At 44.7% G+C, this 26,721-nt stretch overlaps 1 protein-coding gene across 8 annotated transcripts in view; it reads left to right on the top strand.

Annotated features, from left to right (window-relative positions):
* The window catches only part of ELAVL2 (ELAV like RNA binding protein 2), a 153,448-nt gene extending 141,971 nt beyond the window's left edge, over positions 1–11,477 (top strand). For 4 of the 8 annotated variants that reach the window (XM_033173125.1, XM_033173123.1, XM_033173131.1 and 1 more), the window contains 2 exons: positions 7,933–7,971; positions 10,338–11,477. In XM_033173125.1, the coding sequence (XP_033029016.1) occupies positions 7,933–7,971; positions 10,338–10,668 (370 nt within the window). In that variant the 3' untranslated portion in view covers positions 10,669–11,477. The remainder of the gene's footprint in view (positions 1–7,932; positions 7,972–10,337) is intronic. The other 4 variants (XM_033173126.1, XM_033173124.1, XM_033173130.1 and 1 more) reach the window with 3 other exon arrangements.
* The last annotated feature ends 15,244 nt before the right edge of the window (positions 11,478–26,721 follow it).

Genomic DNA, 26,721 nt, shown 5'->3' with positions numbered 1-26,721 from the left:
AAAATCAGAACCCCCCCCCCATTCCATTGTCTTCCATCGCGTAGCAATGTCAGGAAACAGTGATGGCACACAGGGAAAGGAGAAGGACGTGTTTCTCTCTAGGACTTCAAGTGTAGTAAGCTATATTTCTCACTGGCCTATGGACTTACAACCCAGCGTACCTGCTACTCAGTGTATCAAAGTGGAAAAAATAGAGGAGGTGGCCAAACTACCTTCCCTCTGTGTTCACTGCTACTCCTACTGCCATTTTGTGGAACAGCATGGGCTGGTAGCGGGCAGGGAACTTAAGGCTCACAACTTGATTCCAGCAGCTTTCAAAGTTGTCCTCTAGTTGAATTCAGGCTTTTCACAAGCCCTTGAAGCCATTATTTGAATGTGACACAGGAGAACTTCGGCACCTCCGGTTCTAGTTCTTGACACTACAGTGGTACCTCGGGTTACAGACACTTCAGGTTACAGATGCTTCAGGTTACAGACTCCGCGTACCTTGGGTTAAGAACTTTGCTTCAGGATGAGAGCAGAAATCTGTGGGATGTGAAACATGGGAGCAGTCAAATACAACATTGCTAGAGTGGACATAGCAGGAGAACTCTAGGCCAGCCAGTCGGAACTTGCTGTTTCTCCTGGGCTGGGATAGAATTCCTCTGTGTAACTGGAGATGGGTGTGGCCTCACCTGGGCAGGTAAGCAAAACCACAGGCTGGCCACCATCTTTCTCTATTTTGGATCGGCTCCTCAACAGAGCAACATCTAGTTAGGGCAAAGATGTTCTCTTGGCTTCCAGTCAAGAGAGGACAAAGGGGCTTTTTCCCGTATGGAGATTATCTCCCACATGCATACTATTTTCTAAGCTAAGAGTCTGCCTTCTGGGATCTTATTGTGAACAGGATGATCTATGTAAGTAAACTCTTTTTATGCTTTTATAGAAGACTGCGTAGTGTCTTATTTTGAGAGGGATTAGAAGGGGAAAATACCAGGACATTTATTACAGAAGTTCTAGCGAACCTGAGCAAGCTATCCGCTGTGTGTGTGTCTAAAAGGGGAATGTAAGACTCTGCTATGTTCTGGGATTTGTTAACACAAGTTGGAATAGGATATCTTAAACAATACATCCTCTCCTGCATCCCAAAACATTCCCACAAAATCGCACGGCTGCAGTGGGAGGCCCCATTAGCTAAAGTGGTGCTTCAGGTTAAAAACGGACCTCCAGAATGAATTAAGTTCTTAACCCGCTGGGGACCATCTGCTTTTTTTGTTTGCGTTTATAACTGTATTCTAACAAGACTCCCGTCCTGGGATTCAGACAAGCTCTGCACGGGCCTGTCCTGAGGATTGTAGCCTATTCACTGCAGGGATAGGATAGCTCGTGATGCAATGCAGAAGATGTTCAGGTGTGCTTAATCAGCTCCAATCTGGCACTGGAATCCCCCCACCCCACCCCGACACTGTGACACCTATGTATAACAGCTCTAGCACAGATAACTAGTCACAGAAGTTGATAAATGTCCTCTTACACAGTTCCCTCAATTAAAACTTTCCATTTTAATTAAAATTTCAATTAAAAATTAAGACAATCAGTTTCACTTGGACCCATGTTTCTGATGGCATATTACATCATGCCCAAACACTTTGCTCAACAGCTTAATTAAAACACAGCACAGGTTTTTTATGCTTTATACTAGAGTAGGAAGCATGTATCAGCACTTTTGCTGTCTTTCTTGTTCTGGAAGTTGCCAGAATAGTACAGTTTTCCTTGATAATGGTTGGCCCATCTTATCCTTTCCCACATTACATAAATGTTCTGCAGCCTTTGGAATCCGTAAATGTCCTGTAGCCTCTCACTCTGACTTCTGAAGTGATTTGAGAATTATGCTGGTTTCTTTTAATGTGAGCTCTCATTTCTAAGTGTAGGGTCTTATCCAAGATTTTAGAGGATTCCCACTGTGCATATGCCAGTGTCTAGAACTGCAGTATTTATACCTTAACCTCCCTACGAACGTTACATTTAAAGTTATATTTAGAATGGAGTAAAATAGACAAGATTTAACATGTACCTTTGCCTCGCCCTAATAAGTTTTCTGCAAGTTCTCAGATACTCCAGCTGCTACTCGGCTGCTCGATTTCTGGGCCACCATGAGTCTAGGAAATATTCACATAAATGTAACTTCCCAGTAGGGCTGGAAGATAGCTGGTTTTCAACATCGTGGTATATCACCAGCTAAACATGGTGAAATACTGATATATCACAATGTCTGAAATAAGGCTGGAGCTATGTAGAGGCAGGGACGCGGGTGGCGCTGTGGTGTAAACCACAGAGCCTAGGGCTTGCCGATCAGAAGGTCGGCGGTTCGAATCCCCGCGACGGGGTGAGCTCCCGTTGTTCGGTCCCTGCTCCTGCCCACCTAGCAGTTCGAAAGCACGTCAAAGTGCATGTAGATAAATAGGTACCACTCTGGCGGGAAGGTAAACAGCGTTTCCGTGCGCTGCTCTGGTTCGCCAGAAGCGGCTTAGTCATGCTGGCCACATGACCCGGAAGCTGTACGCCGGCTCCCTCAGCCATTAAAGCGAGATGAGCGCCGTAACCCCAGAGTCGTCCGTGACTGGACCTAACGGTCAGGGGTCCCTTTACCTATGTAGAGGCACAGGCTGGCTTTCCCCCCACATTGTGATTTTTGCATCACACACACGCACACATCGTGATTTGCAATATATTGTCAGGTCAAACATGATGAAACCTATAGCACGATATGGACTTTAAATTGGTTATCGACTTTAAACCTATAATCATGAAATGGACTTTGAAGTGGTTTTGGACGCTCTATCGATTCATCGCCCAGCCTTAGTTCCCAGTGCAGCTCACTATTAGTAAACAAAAAAGGGCAGTAGGATAATTATTGTAAATGAATTATAAAGCATGGAAACCTTAAGTAAAACTTGCACAAAAAAGCTTTAAAAACTGTATACTTAAAGAGATATCTTAATGGCTGTCTCAGGTTGATTTGGGAAAGTGTGAATCCTGCATTCATTAATGCAGCTACCATTGGCCCAACCCCCCAAAACATTGGCATTTATGCTTCATCAGTCAAGGTTATTTCTTTGCAGCTAAAATAGCATGTAGAAGTTTTGAGTGTCAAGTATATAAAAATTTCAGGGTTCGGAATAATGGTCTTCATTATAGAAATACATGGATTGTGTTTGTTTGCAGATATAGTATTGCTCTTGCCCCTCTTACTAGTTGGTAGTGGCATGTTTTGGATTAAAGCACAGGAAAATGGGAGCACTTGGAACTAAGAGACTGTCAAATCGGAATAATAGCTACACTGATCATCACTGAAAGGGTGATAGCAAGAGTTGAAAGGTTGTATGGGGCAGACTTTTGGGACACACTGAAGCAAGCATTCAAGAGCAACAAACACTCCGCCTTAAAAATATTCTGTCTCTGGCCACTGACCAAGTAAACGTCCAGAACTTTGTGCGTGTGGTTAATTTCATACTGACAATCTCAGATTAATTCAATGAATGTTTGAAGACATCTGAAGGCAGGCCTGTTTAGGGAAGTTTTTAAAGTTTGAAGTTTTATTCGGTTTTTAATGTTCTGTTGAAAACCGCCCAGAGTTGCTGGGAAAACCCAGCCAGATGGGCGGGCTAGAAATATTTATTATTATTATTATTATATTAGATAATTACCGAATTGACAGAATCCATGTGTATCCCCCTGCCTCCCCAAAATGAAGAGATGTGTATCTTTTGGCATTCACAAAATTTATTTGATTATGATGTATCACATGTCAGTTTAGCTATGAAATTTGCTGTAAGGCAAGCATAGGCAATAGATTTTTTTGGGTTGCAAAAATGATTTTAAAAACCTGTTGATGCTCATGATTTGCTTGCTCAGCCCACAATCACGTCTAGACTGAGGTGAGCTGTAGTTTCGCAGGTTTGTGTTTTTTTTTTAAAGTCTCACCAGGGGCAACAGTGAGATGAGGGAAACATCGACCTGTGTACAGTGGTACCTCTGGTTACGAACGGGATCCATTCTGGAGCCCCGTTTGTAACCTGAAAGGTCCGCATCCTGAAGCGCCACATCTGCGCATGTGCGAACCGCTGAACCCAGAAGTAACCTGTTCCAGTACTTCCGGATTCGGCATGTCCGTAACCCGTGACGAATGCAACACCTAGCATTCGTAACACGAGGTACGACTGTAATGTGGTTTCGGAGGCTATTCAAGACATGTTTTCGCCAAAGGCAACCGAGGGACATAAGAAGCCGTGTTCCTCTCGCACTACTTCCAGTTTTCGGATGGTTTTTTCATCTCCAGAGGATTTCTTTCCATTAAAGGAAAACTGTTAATTCCAAGGCAATGTCACTTCTCATACATCTCATGTTGAGGTGATCAGACTGTTTTCATAGTGACAACTTCCCTTCACTTGAACAATTTGCGTAATTAAGTAATTTATTCCATAGGCTTGATAACATCAAGTGCTTAACATAGTCTTCCATTTACTTCTATAATTGTGCAAATTAGTTTGTGCATAATTACCCACAGATATTTGAAGGTTGCGATAGCTAGGTCTAAAACAGAGCTTCTTATTAGGAGTTTTGGGTGCGGAAATTGGGTCAAAGTGCGGACGTGTTCCGTGTGGAAGTGGCTTGTGTTGGGCAGGGAATTATGGGCAGAAACACATACAGTCGGACCTTGGATCCCAAACGCCTTGCGAGTCGAACGTTTCAGCTCCCGAACGCTGCAAACCTGGAAGTGAGTGTTCCGGTTTTGTGGACGTTCTTTGGAACCCAAACATCCGACACGGCTTCCTGCAGTCAATCGGAAGCCGTGCCTTGGTTTCCGAACGTTTTGGAAGTCGAACGGACTTTTGGAACGGATTCCTTTCGACTTCCGAGGTATGACTGTATGAATGTTGCTATCATAGAATTGTAGAGTTGGAAGGGAAACCAAGAGTTATTTTGTCCAACCCCCTGCAATGCAGGAATCTAAAGTATCCATGACAGATGGCCATCTGACCTCTGTGGCTGGCTTGATAATGGGACAAATGAATCATGAACAAAGACCCCAATGTATTTTGTAGCCTGTAGATGCTCCTTTTTCTAAATAATGGGACTAAAGCAGGATTGATCCATGAGCCACTTCCTCGGAAGGTGACTACCTTGTTACGGGAATTAAATTTCCTTCAAAAGAAGCCAGTAAAGCAGACACTTTTATGCTTAACAAAATAGAAAATTCTTTCCAGTAGCACCTTAGAGACCAACTGAGTTTGTTCTTGGTATGAGCTTTCGTGTGCATGCACACTTCTTCAGATACCTGTGCATGCACACGAAAGCTCATACCAAGAACAAACTCAGTTGGTCTCTAAGGTGCTACAGGAAATAATTTTCTATTTTGTTTCGACTATGGCAGACCAACACGGCTACCCACCTGTAACTTTTATGCTTAGGAAGTCAGGATCTTTCATTAAACTCAAAAGGGACTGCTCACCAATTTGTACTTTTAAAACTGCTTTTAATTATGGTTGCGAGCACATTTGAAAGGCAGGATGAAAACAAATCAGTTTTGTTACATATTGCCACTTAAGTTTTATCATTTATTAATTATGGAAATTTATATGTTGGGTCTCGGAATTCCCGGAGTGGCTTGCAGTACAAAAAAATCAGAGATGCAATAAACATTTTATAAACAGAGCATTACATTTGGGGAAAAGGCTAGTGGCCTCATCACTCACCTCTCTGATTCTCAGGGTTTAGACCAAGCATAGGCAAAACTCAGCCCTGCAGATGTTTTGGGACTACAACTCCCATCATCCCTAGCTAACAGGACCAGTGGTCAGGGATGATGGGAGCTGTAGTCCCAAAACATCTGGAGGGCAGAGTTTGCCTATCCCTGGTTTAGATACTATGCTTCAAGACTGCCGCATTCTTTCCTGTGCTTTTGCAGACCTGTCCACCCCAAGTCTAAGTCTTTAATTGACAAACAAGCCCTGGCTAGCTTGTGGGCCATATGCATCATTTATTTTTAGTTTTCCCCACAGATTTATACCTTACATGGGTTCCCTGGGCTTCATCAAGGACCTCAGGTGATTTTTCAGTTGATTTCCATTATATAATAACTCTCCCGCAGCTTAGTTCCATATTGTATGTGTGTGCTCTGTGTTGGTTTCCGGCCGCACATTAACAGCGCTGCTCAGCTGCCTGTGAAGCTATCAGCAGCATGTTCGTTAGCCCTTCCGTGTTCGGATGAACTCTTCCTTCCGAAGAGGGAGGACCTGTCACCATCGCTCTCGAGGGCTGCTGAAGTGCCCGTTCTCAAGGATGATGCATGAATGATTGCCTCTCTTCTGAAGACATCGGCAGGATTACTAGAGCTCTCGGTGTGTGAGGGTTGGCCAAGTCCCCAAACCACTCCTGCTTTAGTCAAGGCTCAGAAATAGGTGTGTGTGTGTGTGTGTGTGTGTGTGTGTGTGTTTTAAAATCCCAAGTCAGCAGCAGCTTAGTGTTGCATCCATCATTGTGAGCAGAAGGCAGCGCTAAGGGAAATCTTTTCACTTCCACTCTTCCCCCCGTTGGTTGGCATCCATCCATCTTGGGAGAAAATGGAAGAGTGTGTGCCTTCAGGGTGACGTCAAACCGATGGAGAGTTATGGCGCCTGCTGTGACTGTGGAGACCGATACAGGAGAGACATGTTTTGTTGCAGATGGGGAAGGCATCCCGTTGTGCTGGTACGAGTGCATCATGGTGTTTCTTCTCTCTGCATTCCCGCCAGCGGTCATTCCTCCTCTGGTCACTGCTGCGGAGACCTGACCTCACCGATTGTCTCCAGGGCCCTGCGGTCATCTGCAAGGGATTCCCACATGGCGGGGTTAATGTTGCCAGGCTTTTGCAACGCAGAGTTGGTCCTGCGATCGCCCCGTCCATTTTGAGAGCAGATTAAAGTGACTTAGTATTAATTGTAGTAACGGCTGGTGCCAACCTTTCACTCGGCCCTCCAGATGTTTTGGGACTACAACTCGCATCATCCCAAAACATCTGGAGGGCCGAGTTTGCCTATGCCTGCACTCAGCTATAGTTAATATGGGATGGGCAGGAGGAGGTGGTTCCCCCCCCCCTGCACAGTAAGTGTATATGTTCTCAAGTGTGGCTCCTGAATTCTCAACAATAAGTGATGGGGACAAGTATTAACCCAAACGGTATCTCTGTCACTCTGACTGAGCATAAAGCTTCTTGCTTTGCAAAAGGGTTAAAAGTAAAATCAAATCGGCATTCCTTTGTGCAAGTTACGCTGGCACGGTAGAAAATGTTTGCAGTTTGTGGCAGCACGGTTGACATTGAAGCAAGTGGCTGTGCAGGGTATATAACATTTATAAACATTTGAAGAGAAACCCGGGGCACGATATTTAATTGTGGTACGAGAAGGTAACGTCTTGTCGTCGGAAATCTTGAGGAACGGACTTTAGGAAACGTGTGCAGAGTAACTTAATACGTGTTTCAGCCCAAAGGGCTTTCCGATAATGGAGTGGGAGTGTGGACAAAATGGTCTGGACCCTCATGTAAAGACTTCTGTGTGAAACTCATTTTCTGAACCAGTATTGTAATGCGTGTGTTCTGTCACTTTAAAAGCAAAACCCTAATTTGTCTTGGTAGCGTGGAATTAGAAAACCTTGTTCTATGTCCTCCTGGAAACTGAGCTGCTCTTTTGCATAAACACCTAATGGAAATTTAATCAAGGCTGGCTTTGTGGGGATACTTGCAGGATATCTCTTGGGGGGGGGGAGGGCAGAGAAGGATGCAGGTAATATATATTGATTGTGCATCTTCAGCCTTGTAAGTCTGTTCTGTGAGAAGCCATTCAAGACCCAACTAGCAACTTGCACTTGAAGGTAGACGATCCAAAGACTGAACACTTTGCTAAATGTGTTTTGCAGGTTGGACAATCTGCTCAATATGGCTTATGGAGTAAAGAGGTAATGAAGAATTGTGTTAGGTCCATAACGCTTAACCCTTCCTAATAATACAAATTATACTGTTTTGAGTTGAACGTACTTTGGAGCTTAATTTAAGTTGAATTGTCTCTGCATGTTCAGACATTAAACCAAAGCTATTTTCATTTCAGTACATCACTTAACACATTCTGTCTCGTCATCACATCCATAATTTTCAACAGCTTCCAGCATTGTTTTCAGTGGTATTTGTCTTTTTCAGTTAATGGCTGGCATTTTATTAGTCTTTTATCGCATTGCCTTTGTATCATTCTAGCATTCTGCAACAACTCAGGGCCTTTCTGCGCTAGAGTTTTGCTTATTTGCCTTTCCTACCAGTGCCAACAGTATTGTATCTGTGCCAGTAGATGGTCATAGATCCATGGAATTGGAAGGGATCCTGTGGGGATCATTTGGTCCAACCCCCTACAATGGAGGAATATGCAATTGTCCCATAAGGGGATCTGGCCCGCAACATTGGCACATTGAGCTCCACACTCTAACCAACTGACTTGGTGCAGTAATGGCTACGTAATGCGGGTGCAATTCTTTAGTACTGGTACTTCACATGTATTGGTAAATCTTAACGCATCCTGCAGGGTGCAGTGGTACCTCGCAAGACGAATGCCTCGCTAGACGAAAAAACTCGCTAGACAAAAGGCATTCGCTAATGAAAGGGTGACTCGCAAGATGAATTTTCCTATGGCCGCGACTCGCAAAACGAAAACTTTTTGCGGGTCCCCCCCCCCCGTAAAACCGCGCTTCCTCCGACCGTGATTCGCAAGACGAAATTTCTGCTATACGACAACACTCGCGGAACGAATTAATTTCGTCTTGTGAGGCACCACTGTATTGCAGCCAAGGGACTGGAGCTTCACAAATAGTGAAGGGCTGAAGTAGATATTTCATTGCAGATCTGCATTTTTTAAAAAGAGACAAGTATTTGGATTTCTAATACCCAGTTGTCTTAGGGACACTTTTGTTCTTGCTTTTGTGGCTAAGGCAAAGTTTGACCAGTCCGCAAACGCCACATTGAGTGTCCCGAAAGGAAGGAAAGGTGTGGACAACTAGAAACTAAATAATGTGTCGCTGTTAACCAGATGTGTCACTGTTGACATCTTCCTAGGGCAGCAGGGGTCCAACTAGATACTGCACCATAAGACAAGGGGGATCTTCGAGCAATTGATAGTTCACAAGGCTATAATAAAAGAACGAAAACAAAAATATTCAGGAAATGGAGGACTGGCATCTCGCAGGAGATAACTTCACTGCAGAAGAAAGGATTAGAAGACCATATCTGCATTGGAGGTGTACAATAAGAGTACAGCCTACAGATAACTTAATTTTATTAAACTTCTTCACAAAAAATATTGACACCAGCGCTAGGCCAACGTTTTGCCCGCTTGGGGGAGCTTTTTCCTTCGACTTCTGTGTAGCGGCAAGGTGATTTCCTGAGAAGGTGAATTGGTGAGGAGGGCTGCAATTTGCCTCATTTTTAACTGTATGAGGAAGCTGAAGGAGGATACCTTTGTTTTTTTCTTCGACCTAAAAGTGCTGCTCCGGCTTGCAGCAGCGTGAAACTTTAACGCTGGCTTCCAGGCACCGACACTTTCAGAATTCCTCAAATGGCTTTGAGGCACACGCCACTCACCGTGACTAAAAAAAAAAAGACTGGAGGGACACCCACCCCAAGCTGAGAAGTGTTGAGCCACAGCAGGTTCCCTCCAGGAGACACATAATTCTTTCATGCCTCAGCGCTGAGCAAGTTTGAGGCCCAACGCAGGCAAACAGCAGAATAGTCTTGTCGAAGGGGATCTGCGAAGCCCGACAAAAGCTTTAATGATAATTCCTTGCCGTGCATTTTTCTTGAGTTGTGCCGGTGTGTCCTGCGCTACCTAGTTTGAAAACTGCTGCGCTGCAACAATGAATGTTTGCAGAGGAGCCAACTCCTGGGGGCCGAGATCCCTTCGCCACCAACCCCCCCAAAAATATTTGAAGGAGCCCAGGGCCTCCTGGAGTTGATGGCCATTGCCATTCACATGGTGTGTGCATGTTCTGTGTCACGTGATCGATTATGTGTGGCGGAACTTACCTGGCCCTCCCCAATATTTCATTCAAGTTGGCACCCCCAAACACAGGCCGTTCCACCAGTGCATACTTGAGGCACAAAACTAGGCAGAAAGGCTCTCAGTTTTAACTTGCGCAGCATGTTGATACCGTGTGGAAGTAAGAGTGCATTTTTAAATTCATGTTCTGAACTAGCCTTCTCCTTAAAATAAAAAATCTCCTTTTTGTCTCTCTCTCTCTCTCTCTTTCTCTCTGTTGTGTGTGTGCTCCTCTCCGTTGGTTAGTAGGTTTTCTCCAATGACCATTGATGGAATGACCAGTTTGGCTGGGATCAATATCCCGGGACATGCGGGGACCGGATGGTGCATTTTTGTTTACAATTTAGCTCCCGATGCAGACGAGAGCATCCTGTGGCAAATGTTCGGACCCTTCGGGGCGGTCACCAACGTGAAGGTCATCCGCGACTTCAACACAAACAAGTGCAAAGGCTTTGGATTTGTGACTATGACAAACTATGACGAGGCGGCCATGGCTATCGCCAGCCTGAACGGATACCGCCTTGGAGACAGAGTTTTGCAGGTCTCGTTTAAAACAAACAAAACGCACAAAGCCTAATGAGTTGCCCTCGGCCCAGTTTATATTTGAAAACTTATTCGACAAAGGCAAGTTAAAAGAAACTTTATACATTAGTAAATGTCTTTGTAAGTCAGTGTTGAGATGGGGGGCGGGCGGGGGTAAAAGACTAGCATCCTAAGAAATATGCGAGATTTTTTATTGCTAGTATTTGAATTTAAACAAAAAAAAAACTTCTTAAATATCTTATGTTTGAATATGGACAAGAGGTACAGGGTTTTTACCTGTCACAATGCTTACTATTGCCTTCCTTGAAGAAGGCGGAACCTTTTAAAAATGTTTGAGCTTAAGGGAAAACGATTTATTTTACACGACTGCCTTGAACCTGTGAGTAGTTTAAATTGAGGCTTTGTGTTAACAATCCTTGAGTTAAGTTTCGTCTTTTTCGTTGTGCTTGATTTACACTTTAATGCCTTGCAGTTTAGTCTGTTCAAGAAAAGTGTTTCGAAGTTTACATTTTTATTTATAAAGTTTGAAAGTATTTATTTTGTAATTATTATTTGGGTCTGGGGGAAGGGGGGGGTTTGGTGCATTATAAAAAGCTTATTGTAAGATTAACGGAGAACTTTTCGTAAAGCAGTTACCTTGCCAAAGAGATAAGAGCCTCTTTGATGTGGGTTTAAAAACAAAAAAAACAAAACAAAGCATCTATTTTTATAAAAAAGAGAAAATTTGGAGAAACTTTTTACAGGTCCTGGAACAAATATTTTGACTTGAATACTTTGAGAAATCTCTTCATATGACACCTAGTGAGCTTTTAAAACTTACCAGGAAATTTGCAGTGGTTTGGGAGGGGGGGGGAAACACTTTAGAGAGATTTATGATGTAGAAATTCTTTAGAGATCTTTGTTACTCAAGAAGTTGGAATCACTGACAAATGCACTGCTGGTTTTGATTTTGTAATCGTTGGTGCAGTCTCTGAACATCCTGGTTACTATGTGATAGGCGGCTCACATTAACTTGTGTGGTTTTGAAACAAAAAATGAGAAGGAAAAAAAATATTAAAAGTATATAAGAGCAGGCAAGAAATTTAAATTAACTGAGATAGGGGAAAAAAAATCTGTTCTTCCTATAGAATTCCCTTCAGATAGAGCTCATGGTGTTTAGTGATGTACTTCCAGTATTGTTTGAAGAATTGTTTTGTCTTAAAAAATAAAAAATACAAAAGATGTTTGCACACGGTTTGCACCAATGGCAGACCAGGGAAGAAGCAGTCTTGCGTTGGATATATTTGAAAGTATTTTGAGAGTTACGTTCAAGGCTAACACCTGAGCTTTGTGTAATGTAAATAATATCTTTTTTTGTTTGTTTGTTTTATGAACCTCTTTTCAGCTGATGACTTTTGAGTTTCCTTCTGGTTTTTTCGTTTTCCCTTATTTAACATGCCAAGTGATGTTCAAAAATTCTGAATGTTTTTGTATGTTTCCTTTTCCTTTGTATAAATGGCATTAAGATTGTTACTTGAGGTCTGCTTAATTCATTTCTGTTGTCCTGAGGACTTGAATTTACGGTGTATCAGATACGTTGCAAATTTTGTCTGTAGATAGTCTAGCTTCAGCTGTTTATGGTGATGCTACATTTTTGTTTATAAATATGTTTGTGGTAAAAAAAAAAAAATGAGTATAACCATAGGTTTTGAACAAATTCCTTACATTTTTCATACCAGAATCATAAATACCTGTATGCTATTGAAATTTAACTTTGTATGACGCTTAAAAACACTTATTTGGGGAAAAATAATAAAGACTTTACCATGTATGGAAGAAATTTAAGGTCAAAAAAAAAGTACAAATATTTTCTGATTAGCATCTAGCTTATAATAATTTTTTAAAAAGCTGAAGGCCGCAGAGCCTTTTCCAGGATGCACTGACAAACTATATAGATCCGTCCTGCTTTTTGTATAAACTTGAGATGCTCATTCGCTTCCCCTTAGAACCAAGCAATGTGCTATGCATATAACATTCTTGTACATGATATTTGCAGTTGCTTTCCGATTCTTTATTTTTTAAGAAAAGAATTGTAGTTAATAAAATTTTCAGTATAGTACAGTACATTTAAAAAAAACAAAAACAAAACTGCGAGAGAATAAAGTGTGCTAAAGTGACAAAACGACTTTTCTCATGCCGGACTCGTTCAGCGCTCCTCGGATCAAATGGCTTAATCCCAATCCCACACTCGTTTTGGGATCTGCGTTAACACAAATTTCCTGTGCTTCAAAAGGTGATTGAGTTCCATTGTGGTGGTGGGTACCTGCAACCTTCGCCACTTTATACGACTATAGTAAAAATTAAAATTTAAAAAGGGGGGGCATTGAGGAGAAGGCATGCAACTGTTGGGCTTCACTTTGCACTGTTTATCAGAGCACTTAATAAAATGTAAGGCTGGTATTTATTTGAAGTTGTACAGTATGACTTAATTCACATCTGTTGGAGTAGAAAACAAAATATATTCTGTTGAGTATTTAAAAAAAAAAGAGGCTGTACATGTTTTCTTTTGTGTTTGGATCCTTTGTACTTTTTCATGTTCAGTACATCAATAAACAAAAGTTGAAGGGAAAGAACAGTGTGGCACAGCGGTCTTTACCAGTTTTTATTTATTTTTCGAGTATGCTTTCGTGGGCATAAGATATCTCTATCTCTCTCTCACACACACACACACACTCACACACCCATTGGTTTGAGGAAAGTGGGCGTTTCAGTTCCACAAACTCACAAGCACCCACAAATCAGGCAAGTTTGCATCCTCACCTTCCCAGGCCTTTTCTTCAAGGTGGCAGGTGTTAATGCAAGCTAGTCAGGGGGCGTACAGAAGTGGATGCGGTTACATGCAGTGCCAATCTGTGTTTACAGTATTGAAATAAAAACCGGTATTTTTCCCTGTTAACCCGAGGCAGTAGAAGTTTCCTCTGGTGAGCACCTGAGCGGCTTTCTGCTGTTTATAAAAAAAAAAAATAGCAGAGTTGAGCCTGAAGCCAAAGCCAGGAAGACAGACAACAATGGCGGATGTTATGTTAGGCTTATATAACAGAGAGGTCTCCTTTCTGTTTAAGGCTTGCAGGTCTTTCCTAGAATAAACAGTGGAGAATGGATGCCGATGTGGTGGTGCGATGGTGACCGCCATAACGACTTTTTTTTACACTTGAGTCGAGAGAATCAGCAGAACCTGCCCCTCCCCCTGCTCAATTTTCTGCAAACTCTGCATGGTGCTTCATAAGAGTCTAAGAGATGGGATGGATGGATTGCGACCATGCTGGGCCCCTTGAACCTAGGAGTCAGTGGAAGTCAACAAGGAAATGAGCTATCGCCTCAACTCCATAATTGTTAAAAATCTGAGATTGGGCTGGGCGATAGCTGGTCTTCAGCATCGTGATAGATCACCAGCTAAACATCGTGATATATCGTGATGTCTGAAATAAAGATGGAGCTACGTAGAAGCATTGGCTGGCTTCGCAGATTTTCCCGCTTCGTGATTTTTGCCAGCGCTGCTCTTGTGATTTGCTGCCCCTTGCATAAGGCAGGAGATGGCTGAGCCAGCAGATTTAACAAGGGGGTGCAGGAATCGAGAGAAGCATTGGCTGGCTTTGTGGTTTTTCCCACGTTGTGATTTTTGCATAGCGCTCTCTCCCTCTCTCCCTGTTACACACACACATACACACAACTCGCAATATATCGCCAGGTCAAAAATTATGGAACCAATATCACAATATGGACTTCAAACCAGCTTGGGATGATATATCACGCAGCCCTAAGAAACATCATGATTCGTGATATACAGTGGTACCTCGGTTCTCGAACGAAATCCGTTCCAGAAGCCCATTTGGCTTCCGAAACGTCTGAAAACTGAGGCGCGACTTCCCATCGGTTGCAAGAGCTTCTTGCACTCAGCAGAAGCCGTGTCGCACGTTCAGGTTCTGAAAAATGTTCGGAAATGGAAGCATTTACTTGCAGGTTTTCGGCGTTTGACAACCGAAACGTACGACAACGGAGGTTTTTGGGAACCGAGGTTCCACTGTATTGCCATGTCAAAAATTATGAAACTGATATCACACTATGGAGTTCAACTTGGTTTTGGATGTTATATCGATATATCACCCAATCCTAATCTGAGATGAGCTAAATATTGGGAGCGGAGGAAGCAGGGGCGGAGGAAGGGGGCGGTGGGGGGCGGTTCGCCCCATGTGTCACCACTGAGGGGGGTGACAAAATGACAGGCGGCACTCACTGCGGGGCCTGCAGCGCGCCCAAGCCACGCATCTCTCCTGGGAGTGACGCACTGGCTTGGGTGCCCGCAGGCTCCATGCTACCCCAAACGGTCCGCCCACCGTCTCCCCCTCAGCTGTAGGGTGGCTGAGTGGGAGGAGGCAGGCAGACTCCTCAGAGGCCCCACGGAGCTTCCTGTCCCAGCTGGCCGCGCCCCACAGGCGGCTGGCCCCAGCTCTACCTCTCTTTTAAATTAGAACCAGTGAAGGCGGTGAAGGTCCTGTGTGAGTGCCTGGAAGCGGTTGGAGGATGGATGGCGGCTAACAGAGGAGGTTGAATCCTGACAAGACAAAAGTACTGTTTGGGGGGGGGACAGGAGGCGGGTGAGTGTGGGGGACAGGAGGCGGGTGAGTGTGGGGGACTCCCTGGTCCTGAACGGGGTAACTGTGCCCCTGAAGGACCAGGTGCGTAGCCTGGGATCCATTTTGGACTCACAGCTGTCCATGGAAGTGCAGGTTAATTCGGTGTCCAGGGCAGCTGTCTACCAGCTCCATCTGGTACGCAGGCTGAGACCCTACATGCCCACAGACTGTCTTGCCAGAGTGGTGCATGCTCTGGTTATCTCCCGCTTGGAATACTGCAATGCACTCTACGTGGGGCTACCTTTGAAGGTGACCCGGAAACTGCAGTTAATCCAGAACGCGGCAGCTAGACTGGTGACTGGGAGTGGCCGCCGGGACCACATAACACCGGTCCTGAGAGATCTACATTGGCTCCCAGTACATTTCCGAGCACAATTCAAAGTATTGGTGCTGATCTTTAAAGCCCTAAACGTCCTCGGTCCTGTATACCTGAAGGAGCGTCTCCACCCACACAGTTCAGCCCGGACACTGAGATCCAGCACCGAGGGCCTTCTGTCGGTTCCCTCACTGCGAGAAGCAAAGCTACAGGGAACCAGGCAGAGGGCCTTCTCGGTGGTGGCGCCCTTCCCTGTGGAACGCCCTCCCATCAGGGGTCAGAGAGATAAACAACTAACCTGTCATTTAGAAAATACCTGAAGGCAGCCCTGTTTAGGGAAGTTTTTAATTTGTGACTTTGTATTGTATTTTAATATTTGTTGGAGGCTGCCCAGAGTGGCCAGGGAGACCCAGCCAGATGGGCGGGGTATAAATAATAAATTATTATTACTTGGGCGCAGTGCACGCGTACCGCCCCAGGCTCCCAGTCGGCTTGCTCCGCCGCTGGGTGGAAGCTGTCTTTACACACACTGTTAATCCATCAATCTCATTATGGTCTACAATGGTTGACTTCCCTTTTCCTCTTTTAAAACAAAACTTTCAGGCAGAGATTTCTCCTAGTGCCAGGTGGAGGTGACAGGGGTTGAACTTCAGACATTCTGCGCACTGTGTGTTCTACCACGTGAGATAATCCTTGCCCACTAAAAATGTTCAGTACTGTAAAAACGAGAGATCATTTTCATCGAAACGGAAGTGCGAGTGGCTTGTTTTGTAGAAAGGTGCTAAATTACAGTGCTCCTTGTTTTCATATGTTGGTGTGTGCATGAACTGCTGCAGACATCTGACTTGTACTAGCTGCTCTTTATTTCATGTTTGTTTACCGTCAGCATAAACCCATAGCAGTGTGCCGAAACTCGGACTGCAGTCTTTAATCAGCTGGTTAATAACTAAAGCTTTCATATGATTAGGAAGTGGAAGAGGCCACCTGTAATTAGATGGAAAGCTGAGGATATTTCTTTTTCCCTGGTGGTGTGTCAGAGTGATTGGAAACGAAAAAGAAAATATTGGAGATGGCCTTGGTTCCAAACAGTGAGTGGCAGCTATTTTGAAAAAAAAAATGTAAGCTGTCTTGCACGCCCTTCACTATCCTAAAAACAACAGCAAACAAACAAATGTTGTCTATCATCAGAATGCCAGGGAGCCATTCCAAATATTCATATCTTTAAAAAGAATAGAATACAACTTGAGAAGAAATGGGTAATATGCTTGCGGGAGTGGATCATCTTTCGGGGGCGGGGGGGGGAATGGTTTAAAACATTTGGAGCTCTTTAGCTTAACATTATTGAGATTTTTATGTAAGTGGTTTGAATAATACATTTTAGCACTAATGCTTGTTTATCAAATGAAGCAGCTTGGCGGCAGCTTTAGAAAATAGTAATTTTATTTATTTAATGATGTATGTCTTTTTGGATTGTTTAAAGTAGCTTACAGGAATATATATATATATATATATATATATATACATACACACACACACACACACACACACACACACAGAGAGAGAGACACACACACACATAGCTCAGTAGTGTTTCACTTGCATATAACTAAATAAATCTTGACTAGTGAAACAAAAACATGGAAATCCAGCTAGCGAGTAAAGGATCTTTTCCTCCCCCCTCCCTTTTCCAAAATCTCTTGTTTCATTTACTCTCTTATCCAGTGATAACCCTTACGGTAACGACAACAGATCCTTTCCCCATCTTAATAAACCCAGGGGTGTGCAATGTGTGGCTCTTCAGCAACCAAAATCTCCCCCAGCCAATATGGCCAGCGGTCAAAAGATGATAGGCGAACTATCTGGAGAGCCGCCAACCAAATTCTAAACCACTACAGTAAATGGGTATCATCCAGTGTTCATTGACTCCAGAACGTCACCTGAAGGGGAAAGAAAATCCCACTTGTATAAATAAACATGAGCAATATCTCCCTACTTTAACCCCCTAACCCATGGGTAGGCAAACTAAGGCCCGGGGGCTGGATCTGGCCCAATCGCCTTCTAAATCCGGTCCGCGGACGGTCCGGGAATCAGCGTGTTTTTACACGAGTAGAATGTGTCCTTTTATTTAAAATGCATCTCTGGGTTATTTGTGGGGCATAGGAATTCGTTCATTTCCCCTCAAAAAAATATAGTCCGCCCCCGCCCCCCCCCCCCAAGGTCTGAGGGACAGTGGACCAGCCCCCTGCTGAAAAAAGTTTGCTGACCCTTTTAATTTTTTTCAGTATTCATAATTTACAGAAATTCCCGCCACAAGGTGTTGGCAAACAAGGTAAAGAGAGAAAAAGATTTGCCACCTCAAAGTGCTGACACATATACAAAGCTTTCTTATAGGATATATTGGGGGTATTCTCCCCCCCCCCTGGCTCATTTATTTTGGGCACAGCCTTTGTCTTCCAGCTTCCTAACCTTGTAAAGGGATTCTGTAAAATACTCTTCGTGACACAAGAGAGATCCGAACCTTGGACTAGTCAAAGATGGGCAGGCAGTCAACTGTGCCCACCAGCCCAAGTCCTAGTGAACCCACTTGTGGGGTGCTGGGATTCTTGTAAATTTTGTTGTTTGATGTGGCTCTCGCCCACATTTCCATTTGTGCCATGCCTAGAAAGGTCCAAGCTCTTTTCCAAGGGAAATCCCTCTCTTCAGTAGTGATAGATTGGAACAAATGGCAATCCGGGGGGAACCCAAATTGCTGTTTTCTCCAGTTGGCAATAGGTAGAGTGTGTATTAGGGCTGAGTGATATCTGGATTTCAACATTGTGATATATCAGGCACGTCCAACTCTTTAGAGACTGCGATCTACTCCCAGTATAATAAAATTGGCAGTGATCTGCCCATTGTCATTGCCCATAGTTGTTGAGCTTTTTTGGGTGGGAGAAACCAGAGTTGCTTTTTTGCGGGGCGGGGGGAGCAATTCAGCTTTTTGGGGAGAGGAGTGCATTAAGTCGCAAGCCGAACAGTCTGCTCGCCGCACATCTTCCCCAACTCTGCCACCGACGCAGGGACTACAGCCTTTCAAAGCAGCGGCGCCGATGGGACGGGCGTGTATCGATCACTCAAGAGCAACTTGACGATCACTTTTTTAACTACCGCGATAGACCGGGAACACCCCAACGGTCTGCCTGTCAATCGCGATCGACCAGTTGGACATAGCTGTGATATATCGTCAGCTAAACATCACAGTATATCACGATGTGGAACTATGTAGAAGCGAACAGGGTAATGTCCTGGCAACTGCTGTTACTTAGGGGTCTAAAACTGGTCCATTTTTACTTACCTTTAACATATTGTTAAAACTATTATTTTATAGCAGGGGCAGCAGGAATCATGAGAGAAGTATGGACCAGCTTCAAGTTTTCCCCTATATCACAAAATTTTTTACATTTTTTTCCAAGCTTCAAATTTGATTTCTGGAAATTTTGCATCTCTAGTTTTGCAGAGGAGGGAGGTATTTCTTTGGTCATCACGGTGGTGCTTCTGGCAAAGCCCAACCAGTTACTTGGATGGAGCCAAGGTGCCAATTCACACATGCAGAACTTCAGGCGTGAGCGTAACTGGGCCTTGAGGCTGGCTGCTGACAGCACTCCCTCTGAAAGGGTTAATTAGCTAACCTGTATATATTTACCTGAATGTATTGTTAGTCCAGAAGTATAAAAGAACTCTTTAAGCTTTGCCTTATGAAACCTCTCTGTAAAGCTGTGAACTTTGATCTGCATTGCACTTCTTTCTGGCAAGCTATGACTAAGAGTCTGGAGATAACAGTAGAAGGCTGACCTTGCACAGAGAGGAACTGTTGTCTAGGTCAGAGATAGGATGGCCTTGCTGGAGTGCGCATGAACCAACTCAGGGCTAAATGTCCTTTTGCCTTATATGTACAACAGGAAATGTTCCTTACATGGACAAGAGGAAGATCCTGAGGTGGGAAGATGAGCCAGGGAACTGTCTATAAGAACTGTCTGAAAATTGACTAGTTTTGTACTTGCTTGGATGTCTGAACACCGCAGGTACCTCTGCATGCAGAAAATAAATCTTTATCTCTCTGAAGCCAGCAGCCTCAGGTGTCTTTTCTGCTTCCATGTTTTCTCACCGGGCGCAACCATGGGAACCCGTAGGGGCAAATAAGGCTCCACCTCCCAGCCTACGCACATGCGTGCAAAAGGTGAGCGTAGGCCCAAAAGCGATTTGATTATATTTACTGGGATGATTAAGATAGTCCTCTGAATAGCTCTGCCTCCTTCTATTTGCTGTGGAGTGCAGGTACTTCCTTGCGGTGTTCGTGCTTGCCTTGGTGATTGGATGGGAACAAAAGCTTAGTCACGATTAACGCTTCATCCAGGACCCAGGCATAAAGAGAAATGATCTTACTGGTACTTTTCCTCATTCCATCTTTCCTCTGCGTACTGTTCTGGAAGATCTTTTTTTAAACACTAATTACTGGGTATGATACGAAGCACCCCACTTCAGGTGAAATAACGTACGAGCAACTTTAAATCCCTGCATTTACCATGTCAATAGAAAGCCCATTTTCCTTTATAACAGGGTTTAAGACGAAATACTACCTCGCAGGGGATAGGTAGCGTCACTCCTGAGTGGTATTTTTAAAGGCACTGCAAATCCCCGCGGTGGATATTTATATTTGCAAGTCAAAAGTGTACGCTCGAGATCTCTGGAAACCTAAGGCGCAAGTGACCTGTGTTAAGAGATCCAAAACATGCATTCTTGGCTTGTTAAGTGTTAAAAAAAGGTATCTCACACCAATAGCTACCCAATACAGCTTTCTTGTGAAAATCCCAGCAACCACTGGGTGCAATGGTTGCTTTGGTGTGTTCCCTGGGACTTGGGTTGACCTCCTTGTCCACCTTTAGGTAACCCAATGTTCTGATCTCGCTTGCGTCTGTTTTGTCCAGGAACACTTCCTCCATCGTCCAGGTCACTGACCCCTTTCCTTATAATGGGGTTGCAGGGGATGTGCTGCTGTTGTCTTCACCTGCTGTGCCTCTGGACCTCATTTTCGCCTATGCACTCCTCTGTTTTGAACATTAAAGATTTGGGTAGAAAACGCTGTATGCGTTCCAGTTCTTCATCCAGTGGGAACCAAGACATGATGTTTCCCATCCCTGCTGCAGATGAGTGTTCTTCACCCTTGGGTACCCATATGCTGTAGGACTACAACTCCCATCATCCCTGACCCATTGGCTTATCTAGCAGTGGATGATGGGAGTTGTAGTCCTACCACAACCGGCGACCTAAGGCTGCAGGGCACTTGTGTAGATAATACTGAACGGGATACACCAGCTTCCTGTCTTCCTGTTACAAAGCAGGACTGTTGTTTCCAAAAACTCACACCAGAACAAACCACCTAGTCCTCATAGCGCTGCTGGACGGCCTTATTGTATTTGCTGCCTGTAACAGATTAACATAGCTCTGTCTCGGCAGCTGAAGTACCATTTCTAGGATCTGCTGAAAATGGAAAGCCAGATATTAATCTCTCTCCGCATCCTCTGATGTTGACAAGTGATGGAATGTGTTGGTGGATATTGGGGGGGAGGCAGACCCACCCTCTTCCCAAATCTTTTCTGTTGTGCAGGCAAAACAGCTCAAATAGTAAGGCTTTAACGTTTGAAAGATGTATTAATATTTCACTGGTTAAAGCATCTTCCCGTAGTGATTGTTTGTTCTTTTTGTAGCTGGGAGCAATTAGCTGGAACAGTTGCCGTCGCAGCTGTTAGATGGCTTATCCTCCAACAGCGATAATAAAGGGGGGGGGGCAATGCTCTCCTTCAACATGTGTGCAAATGTGTAGAGTTACAAAAAGGGAAAGGGAAAGATCTTCTTAAATACGCATCGTCTTCAAGGTAGCACAAAGAAGGCAACTGGCAGGCGCATTCGGAATCAAAACACACAGCTTGGTCCATCGGCTCGGTAACATTGCTGTCGTTTGAAGTCTGCCTTTCTATTTCCTGACGTGAAATGCGTGTTGCAGAGCCCTTTTCGGAAATAACCTCTGCGTGACTTATTTTCAGAGAACTAATTATTTCCCTTCTGCCCCTAAATGACTCATTGCTGGATTCAGTAGAATTCAGTAATGGTTCTCCGTCTCTCCCTCTCATTCCCCTCCGCCCCAGTTTCTTTCTCTTTCCCCCTCTATATTCCCCTGCCTATTGAGCAAACAATTGGCGGGCGTACAAAATAGCATTGCTAATTATCTTGGCGTGTGCAAGAATTAAGCAGTGAAGAGCCTGAGCTGTGAGCTGAGGCATCCCTGGTCATCTAAAGAACTCGGGGAGTGGCTCTAGTCGGGCTTCCAACCCTGCTATCCTTGAGTCCCTCTCATGGTGACCTAATCCTCATTCATGAGCTCTCCCACTTCAGACTACAAGTAAGGCACCTTGAGTGAATGATCCTCTATACCAAAAAGTTGTATAAAAAGAAGAAAACCTCAAGGTAAAGAGAAGGCTTCTTCTTTGGAGATCACTCGTAGTTAAATAAGATTGTCTTCCATGAACGTGGTCTTAACCCTGAGTCTGTAAGTGACTGTGGAGGCCAATTCTGGATCCACACATCCTTCCACAGTGGGGGACATAGGTTTCCGGGTGGGAGTTTATCACGGTGAGGGTTTGCCAAACGTGCCTTCCTCGTTGACGAAGGCTTTGCGACTCAAACGTTTTGGCTCCCAAACGCCACAAACCCGAAAGTTGAGTGTTCCGGTTTGAGAATGTGCAGGAGCACGTCTCTCTTTTCTTCTCGAGTTCGAGCATCTTCAAAACCCATGACACCTTTGTAAAGGCTGTTCTCCAATTGAAGCGCTCGCAGGCCAGTGTTTCCCAGTTGTCAGTGTTTATCCTACATTTTTCAAGACTTGAGAGAGTCTTTAAACCTCTTATAATAATAATTAATAATAATTTATTATTTGTACCCCGCCCATCTGGCTGAGCTTCCCCAGCCACTCTGGGCGGCTCCCAAACGAATGTTAAAACAATGCAGCATTAAATATTAAAAACGTCCCTAAACAGGGCTGCCTTCAGATGTCTCTTAAAAATAGGATAGCTGTTTATTTCCTTGACATCTGATGGAAGGGTGTTCCACAGGGAGGGCACCACTACCGAAAAGGCCCTCTGTCTGGTTCCCTGTAACCTCACCTCTCGCAATGAGGGAACCGCCAGAAGGCCCTCGGCGCTGGATCTCAGTGTCCGGGCTGAACGATGGGGGTGAAGACGCTCCTTCAGGTAAACAGGACCGAGGCCGTTTAAGGCTTTTAAGGTCAACACCAACACTTTGAATTGTGCTCAGAAACGTAATGGGAGCCAATTTAGATCTCTCAGGACCAGTGTTATGTGGTCCCGGCGGCAACTCCCGGTCCCCAGTCTAGCTGCCGCATTCTGGATTAGTTGTAGTTTCCGGGTCACCTTCAAAGGTAGCCCCACGTAGAGCGCATTGCAGTAGTCCAAGCGGGAGATAACCAGAGCATGCACCACTCTTTTGTTGACCACCAGCATGACACTTTCCATTTTAAAGTAGGGAATAGAGTAGTTGCTTTGGAAGACGATAGTCAGGCATCCACACAACACGACCAGTCCAACGAAGTTGATGTTGAAGAATCATGGCTTCAACACTGGTGATCTTTGCTACTTCCAGTACACTGGCATTGGTTTGCCTGTCTTCCCAAGTGATGTGTAACATTTTTAAGAGACACCATTGATGGAATCTTTTGAGGAGTTGGAGATGGCGTTTATACCTTATCATCGGCATAGAAGCCTAGAATGGTAGAGTTGGAAGGGACCACGAGGAGCAACTATTCCAACTCCCTGCCATGGAGGAATCTTTTGCCCAACGTGGGGCTCGAACCTGCGGCCCATGAGGTTTAAGAGTCTCTTGCTCTACCAACCATGCCACTTTGATGGACTACTTTTCTATCTACTGTTAGTAATATTGCTGATAAAGTCGTACCGCGTTGACGAAGGCCTTGCGACTCAAACGTTTTGGCTCCCAAACGCCACAAACCCAAAAGTGAGTGTTCCGGTTTGAGAACGTTCTTTGGAACCCGGACATCTGACGCGGCTTCTGCAACTTCCGATTGGCTGCAGGAACTTCCTGCAGCCAATCGGAAGCAGTGCCTTGTTTTCCGAACGTTTTGGAAGTTGAAAGGATTCCATTCAACTTCTGGGGTATCTGTGTATTATTAAAGCATTATTTAGATATTTATCATGTTTCCCCCCATGTGTACCCCACCTTTTTCTCCATGGGGCTTATATGGTCCTCCTCATTTAATTCCCACAACAACCCTGTGAGGTAGATTAAGCTGAGAGGCAGTGACTGGCCCAAGGTCACCCAGTGAGTGGCGATTCGAACCCTGGCTTCACACTCCAGCCAGGTTGACCACTTCAGTGACTGTTGAGCCCCCAGTGCATGTGCGTACAGCAAAATCTTTAATATTAATGGCATCTCACATGAGAGCATCCTCCAGTCCTTCAACCAGCTAATTGGATATATTCCATACATCAGGGGTTTCCAAACTTTTTTCAAAGAGGGCCAGATTTGATGAAGTGAGCATGCGTGAGGGCCGACCAAGCTTTTTTTAGGATTGATGTCGTTGAGCTTTTTTTTAGGATTTTACCCCAGGAAATAAACTGCCACAGGGGCCGGATTAAACCGACCGGCGGGCCGGATCAGGCCCCTGAAACCGACTTTGGACATGCCTGCCATACATAAATATCTGCTCGCTACAATTAATTGTGAGGACGCCAGTTTGGCTGTTGTGCTGCTGTTGTCATGTTTGTATCTAAATCCAACCCTTAACTAGCATCTTCTCTTTGTTTGGTTGCTTTCTTTTTCTTAAAGCTGTCAAGAACAATAAACTTTTCCTTATTACAGAATCACTCTTCAGATCGGCGTGTTCCTCTATAAGAGCAGATAACTCTTGTCTTTCGAGAAACATTGTTTATCCAAATCCGCGGACCAGCTGAGGCCTCTTGGTTTTGCTATGCCTGACTCCGAGATATTTAACTGTAATGTGTTGTGACTGATCCCAAACGCATGTGTTAGCTATGGCTACTTGCCACCGAGTAGGGAAGTGAAACTAAGTGTTGTTTATCAAGACGAGAAGTGATACCCAAATGAGACCGGGAGGTGTGATTCTCATTTGCACCTCTGTTTCAGTTTTGCTCCGAGGATCTGCATTTCCCTGTCAATGTGTTTCAGAGCACTGACAAGGGGAGATGAACCAAATGTGCTGCTAACAGATGCAGCAGCCAGGCTAAAATTCAGATTGCTTTGTGCCTGAACGAGAGACGTAATTTCCCCCCCCCCCTTGCATGTGTTACTAAGCAGGGCGGAATATTTTGGTGCACTGTCTCTGTCAGAATCTGTGAGCGTATAAACACTGGATAACAGTTCAGTGTCGTGAAATTGGAGAGCCGACACTGTGGAGCAGACAAAGTGCTTGACGCAGTCCAGGAAGACCTGGGTTCAAATCTCTGCTGAGCCCTTAGCTCACAGGCTGATCCTCGGACGAGTTGATTCCTCTCGGGTGACTCAACTTTGCCATGTTGCAAGGCTAAAGCAAATACAATTTGCATATTCCGAGCTGCTCAGCATAAGGTTGCGATAAGGGGGCGGGGGGTTGAATAAATAAAATATGCTTAATCCTGACCGAGGTCACGCCCCTGTGGTTGCCAACAGCCGAGGTGAATTCGGGCGGGAAGGAGGCGGAGAGTGAAGGTCTGCAACCGGCGCCCACTGGGAAAGCGGTTGAGCGGCCATTTAAATAATAGTAATAATCCTAAAAAAATAAAGTAAAAACTGGAATGCTTAATTTCCTTCGAGCAGTGGTGCAGCAATAAAGCTGCCAGCACATTTGCAAAGCTAAGCAAGGTCTGGTATGGTGTCAAATTGCAGCCGGGGGGGGGGGCACGTGTTGAGATGGCTATGTAATAATAATAATAATAATGATGATGATGATGATGATGATGATTTATACCCCACCCATCTGGCTGGACCCGCCCAGCCACCCCTGGGCAGCCTCCAACAAAATATTAGAATACTGTAATCCATCAAACATTAAAAGCTTCTGTAAACAGGGCTGCCTTCAGATGTCATCTAAAAGTCTGGTAGTTCTCTTTGACATCTGATGGGAGGGTGTTCCACAGGGCGGGTGCGACTACCGAGAAGACACTACTTTGAGTTCACCGCGCACAAGAAAGTGACGCGCAGATGCTAGAGACTGAAAAAGAAGCCTAGAATCATCAAATTGTTGAGTTGGAAGCGACCCCCAAGGGTCGTGGAGTCCGACCCCCTGCCGTGCAGGACTGGCCTGCTCTAACTGGACGTAGAGTCGGGGAACCTAGACTTTCAATACCTGAGCCCATAGTCTTCTTCCTCTGCCGCAGGAGTGGCTAACGCTGTAGCCTTCCATATTTCTGGACTCCAGCTCCCTTCAACCCCAACCAGCATGGCCAGCGGTCAGCAATGACGCAGACTGCAGCCCAGAAGCTGTTGAAGTGGCCCCCGTTCCCCAACCCTCCTCTATCTCCCATCTACTTATCCTGCCACACTCACAGCCTGGACCCTAAAGATCTGGGAACTGAGACTGCAACTCTCCCTTCTGGTCCTTCCTTGTTTGTTACTGCTTTTAACTACTTGCCTACGCATCTGCTTCAGTCTCTTTTGTCGAAACATCAGGCAACGCAAGGAGAATCGTGCTGTCCAAGATCCAGTATGATAAATCCGTCTGTCTTCAGTTCCCCAAATACCAACATGGCGGGGATACTTCCACTCTGAAGGTATGGCTGCATCAGCTGTTGGAAGGTAGGTTTTTGCTTTTTGCTTGAATACATGTCGCCAAGACTTCTTGTGATGTGCTCATACTAATGCCACCTTGGAACGGTCTTTTTCCCGTTTACAGCATCTCTCGTGTTCACATGGCTTGGAGGTACTATCCCAAACACATCAGTGATGAGCAGTTGAGAGGATACATCACAGTACACCCGGCAAAATTCACAAGGTAAATTTTTGACACAGATGGTTCTGTGTTGGGGGAATGCAG

The sequence above is a fragment of the Lacerta agilis genome, chromosome 16, assembly GCF_009819535.1.
Source record: "Lacerta agilis isolate rLacAgi1 chromosome 16, rLacAgi1.pri, whole genome shotgun sequence".
Taxonomy (NCBI): domain Eukaryota; kingdom Metazoa; phylum Chordata; class Lepidosauria; order Squamata; family Lacertidae; genus Lacerta; species Lacerta agilis.
This window is presented reverse-complemented; position numbering and strand designations above follow the sequence as displayed.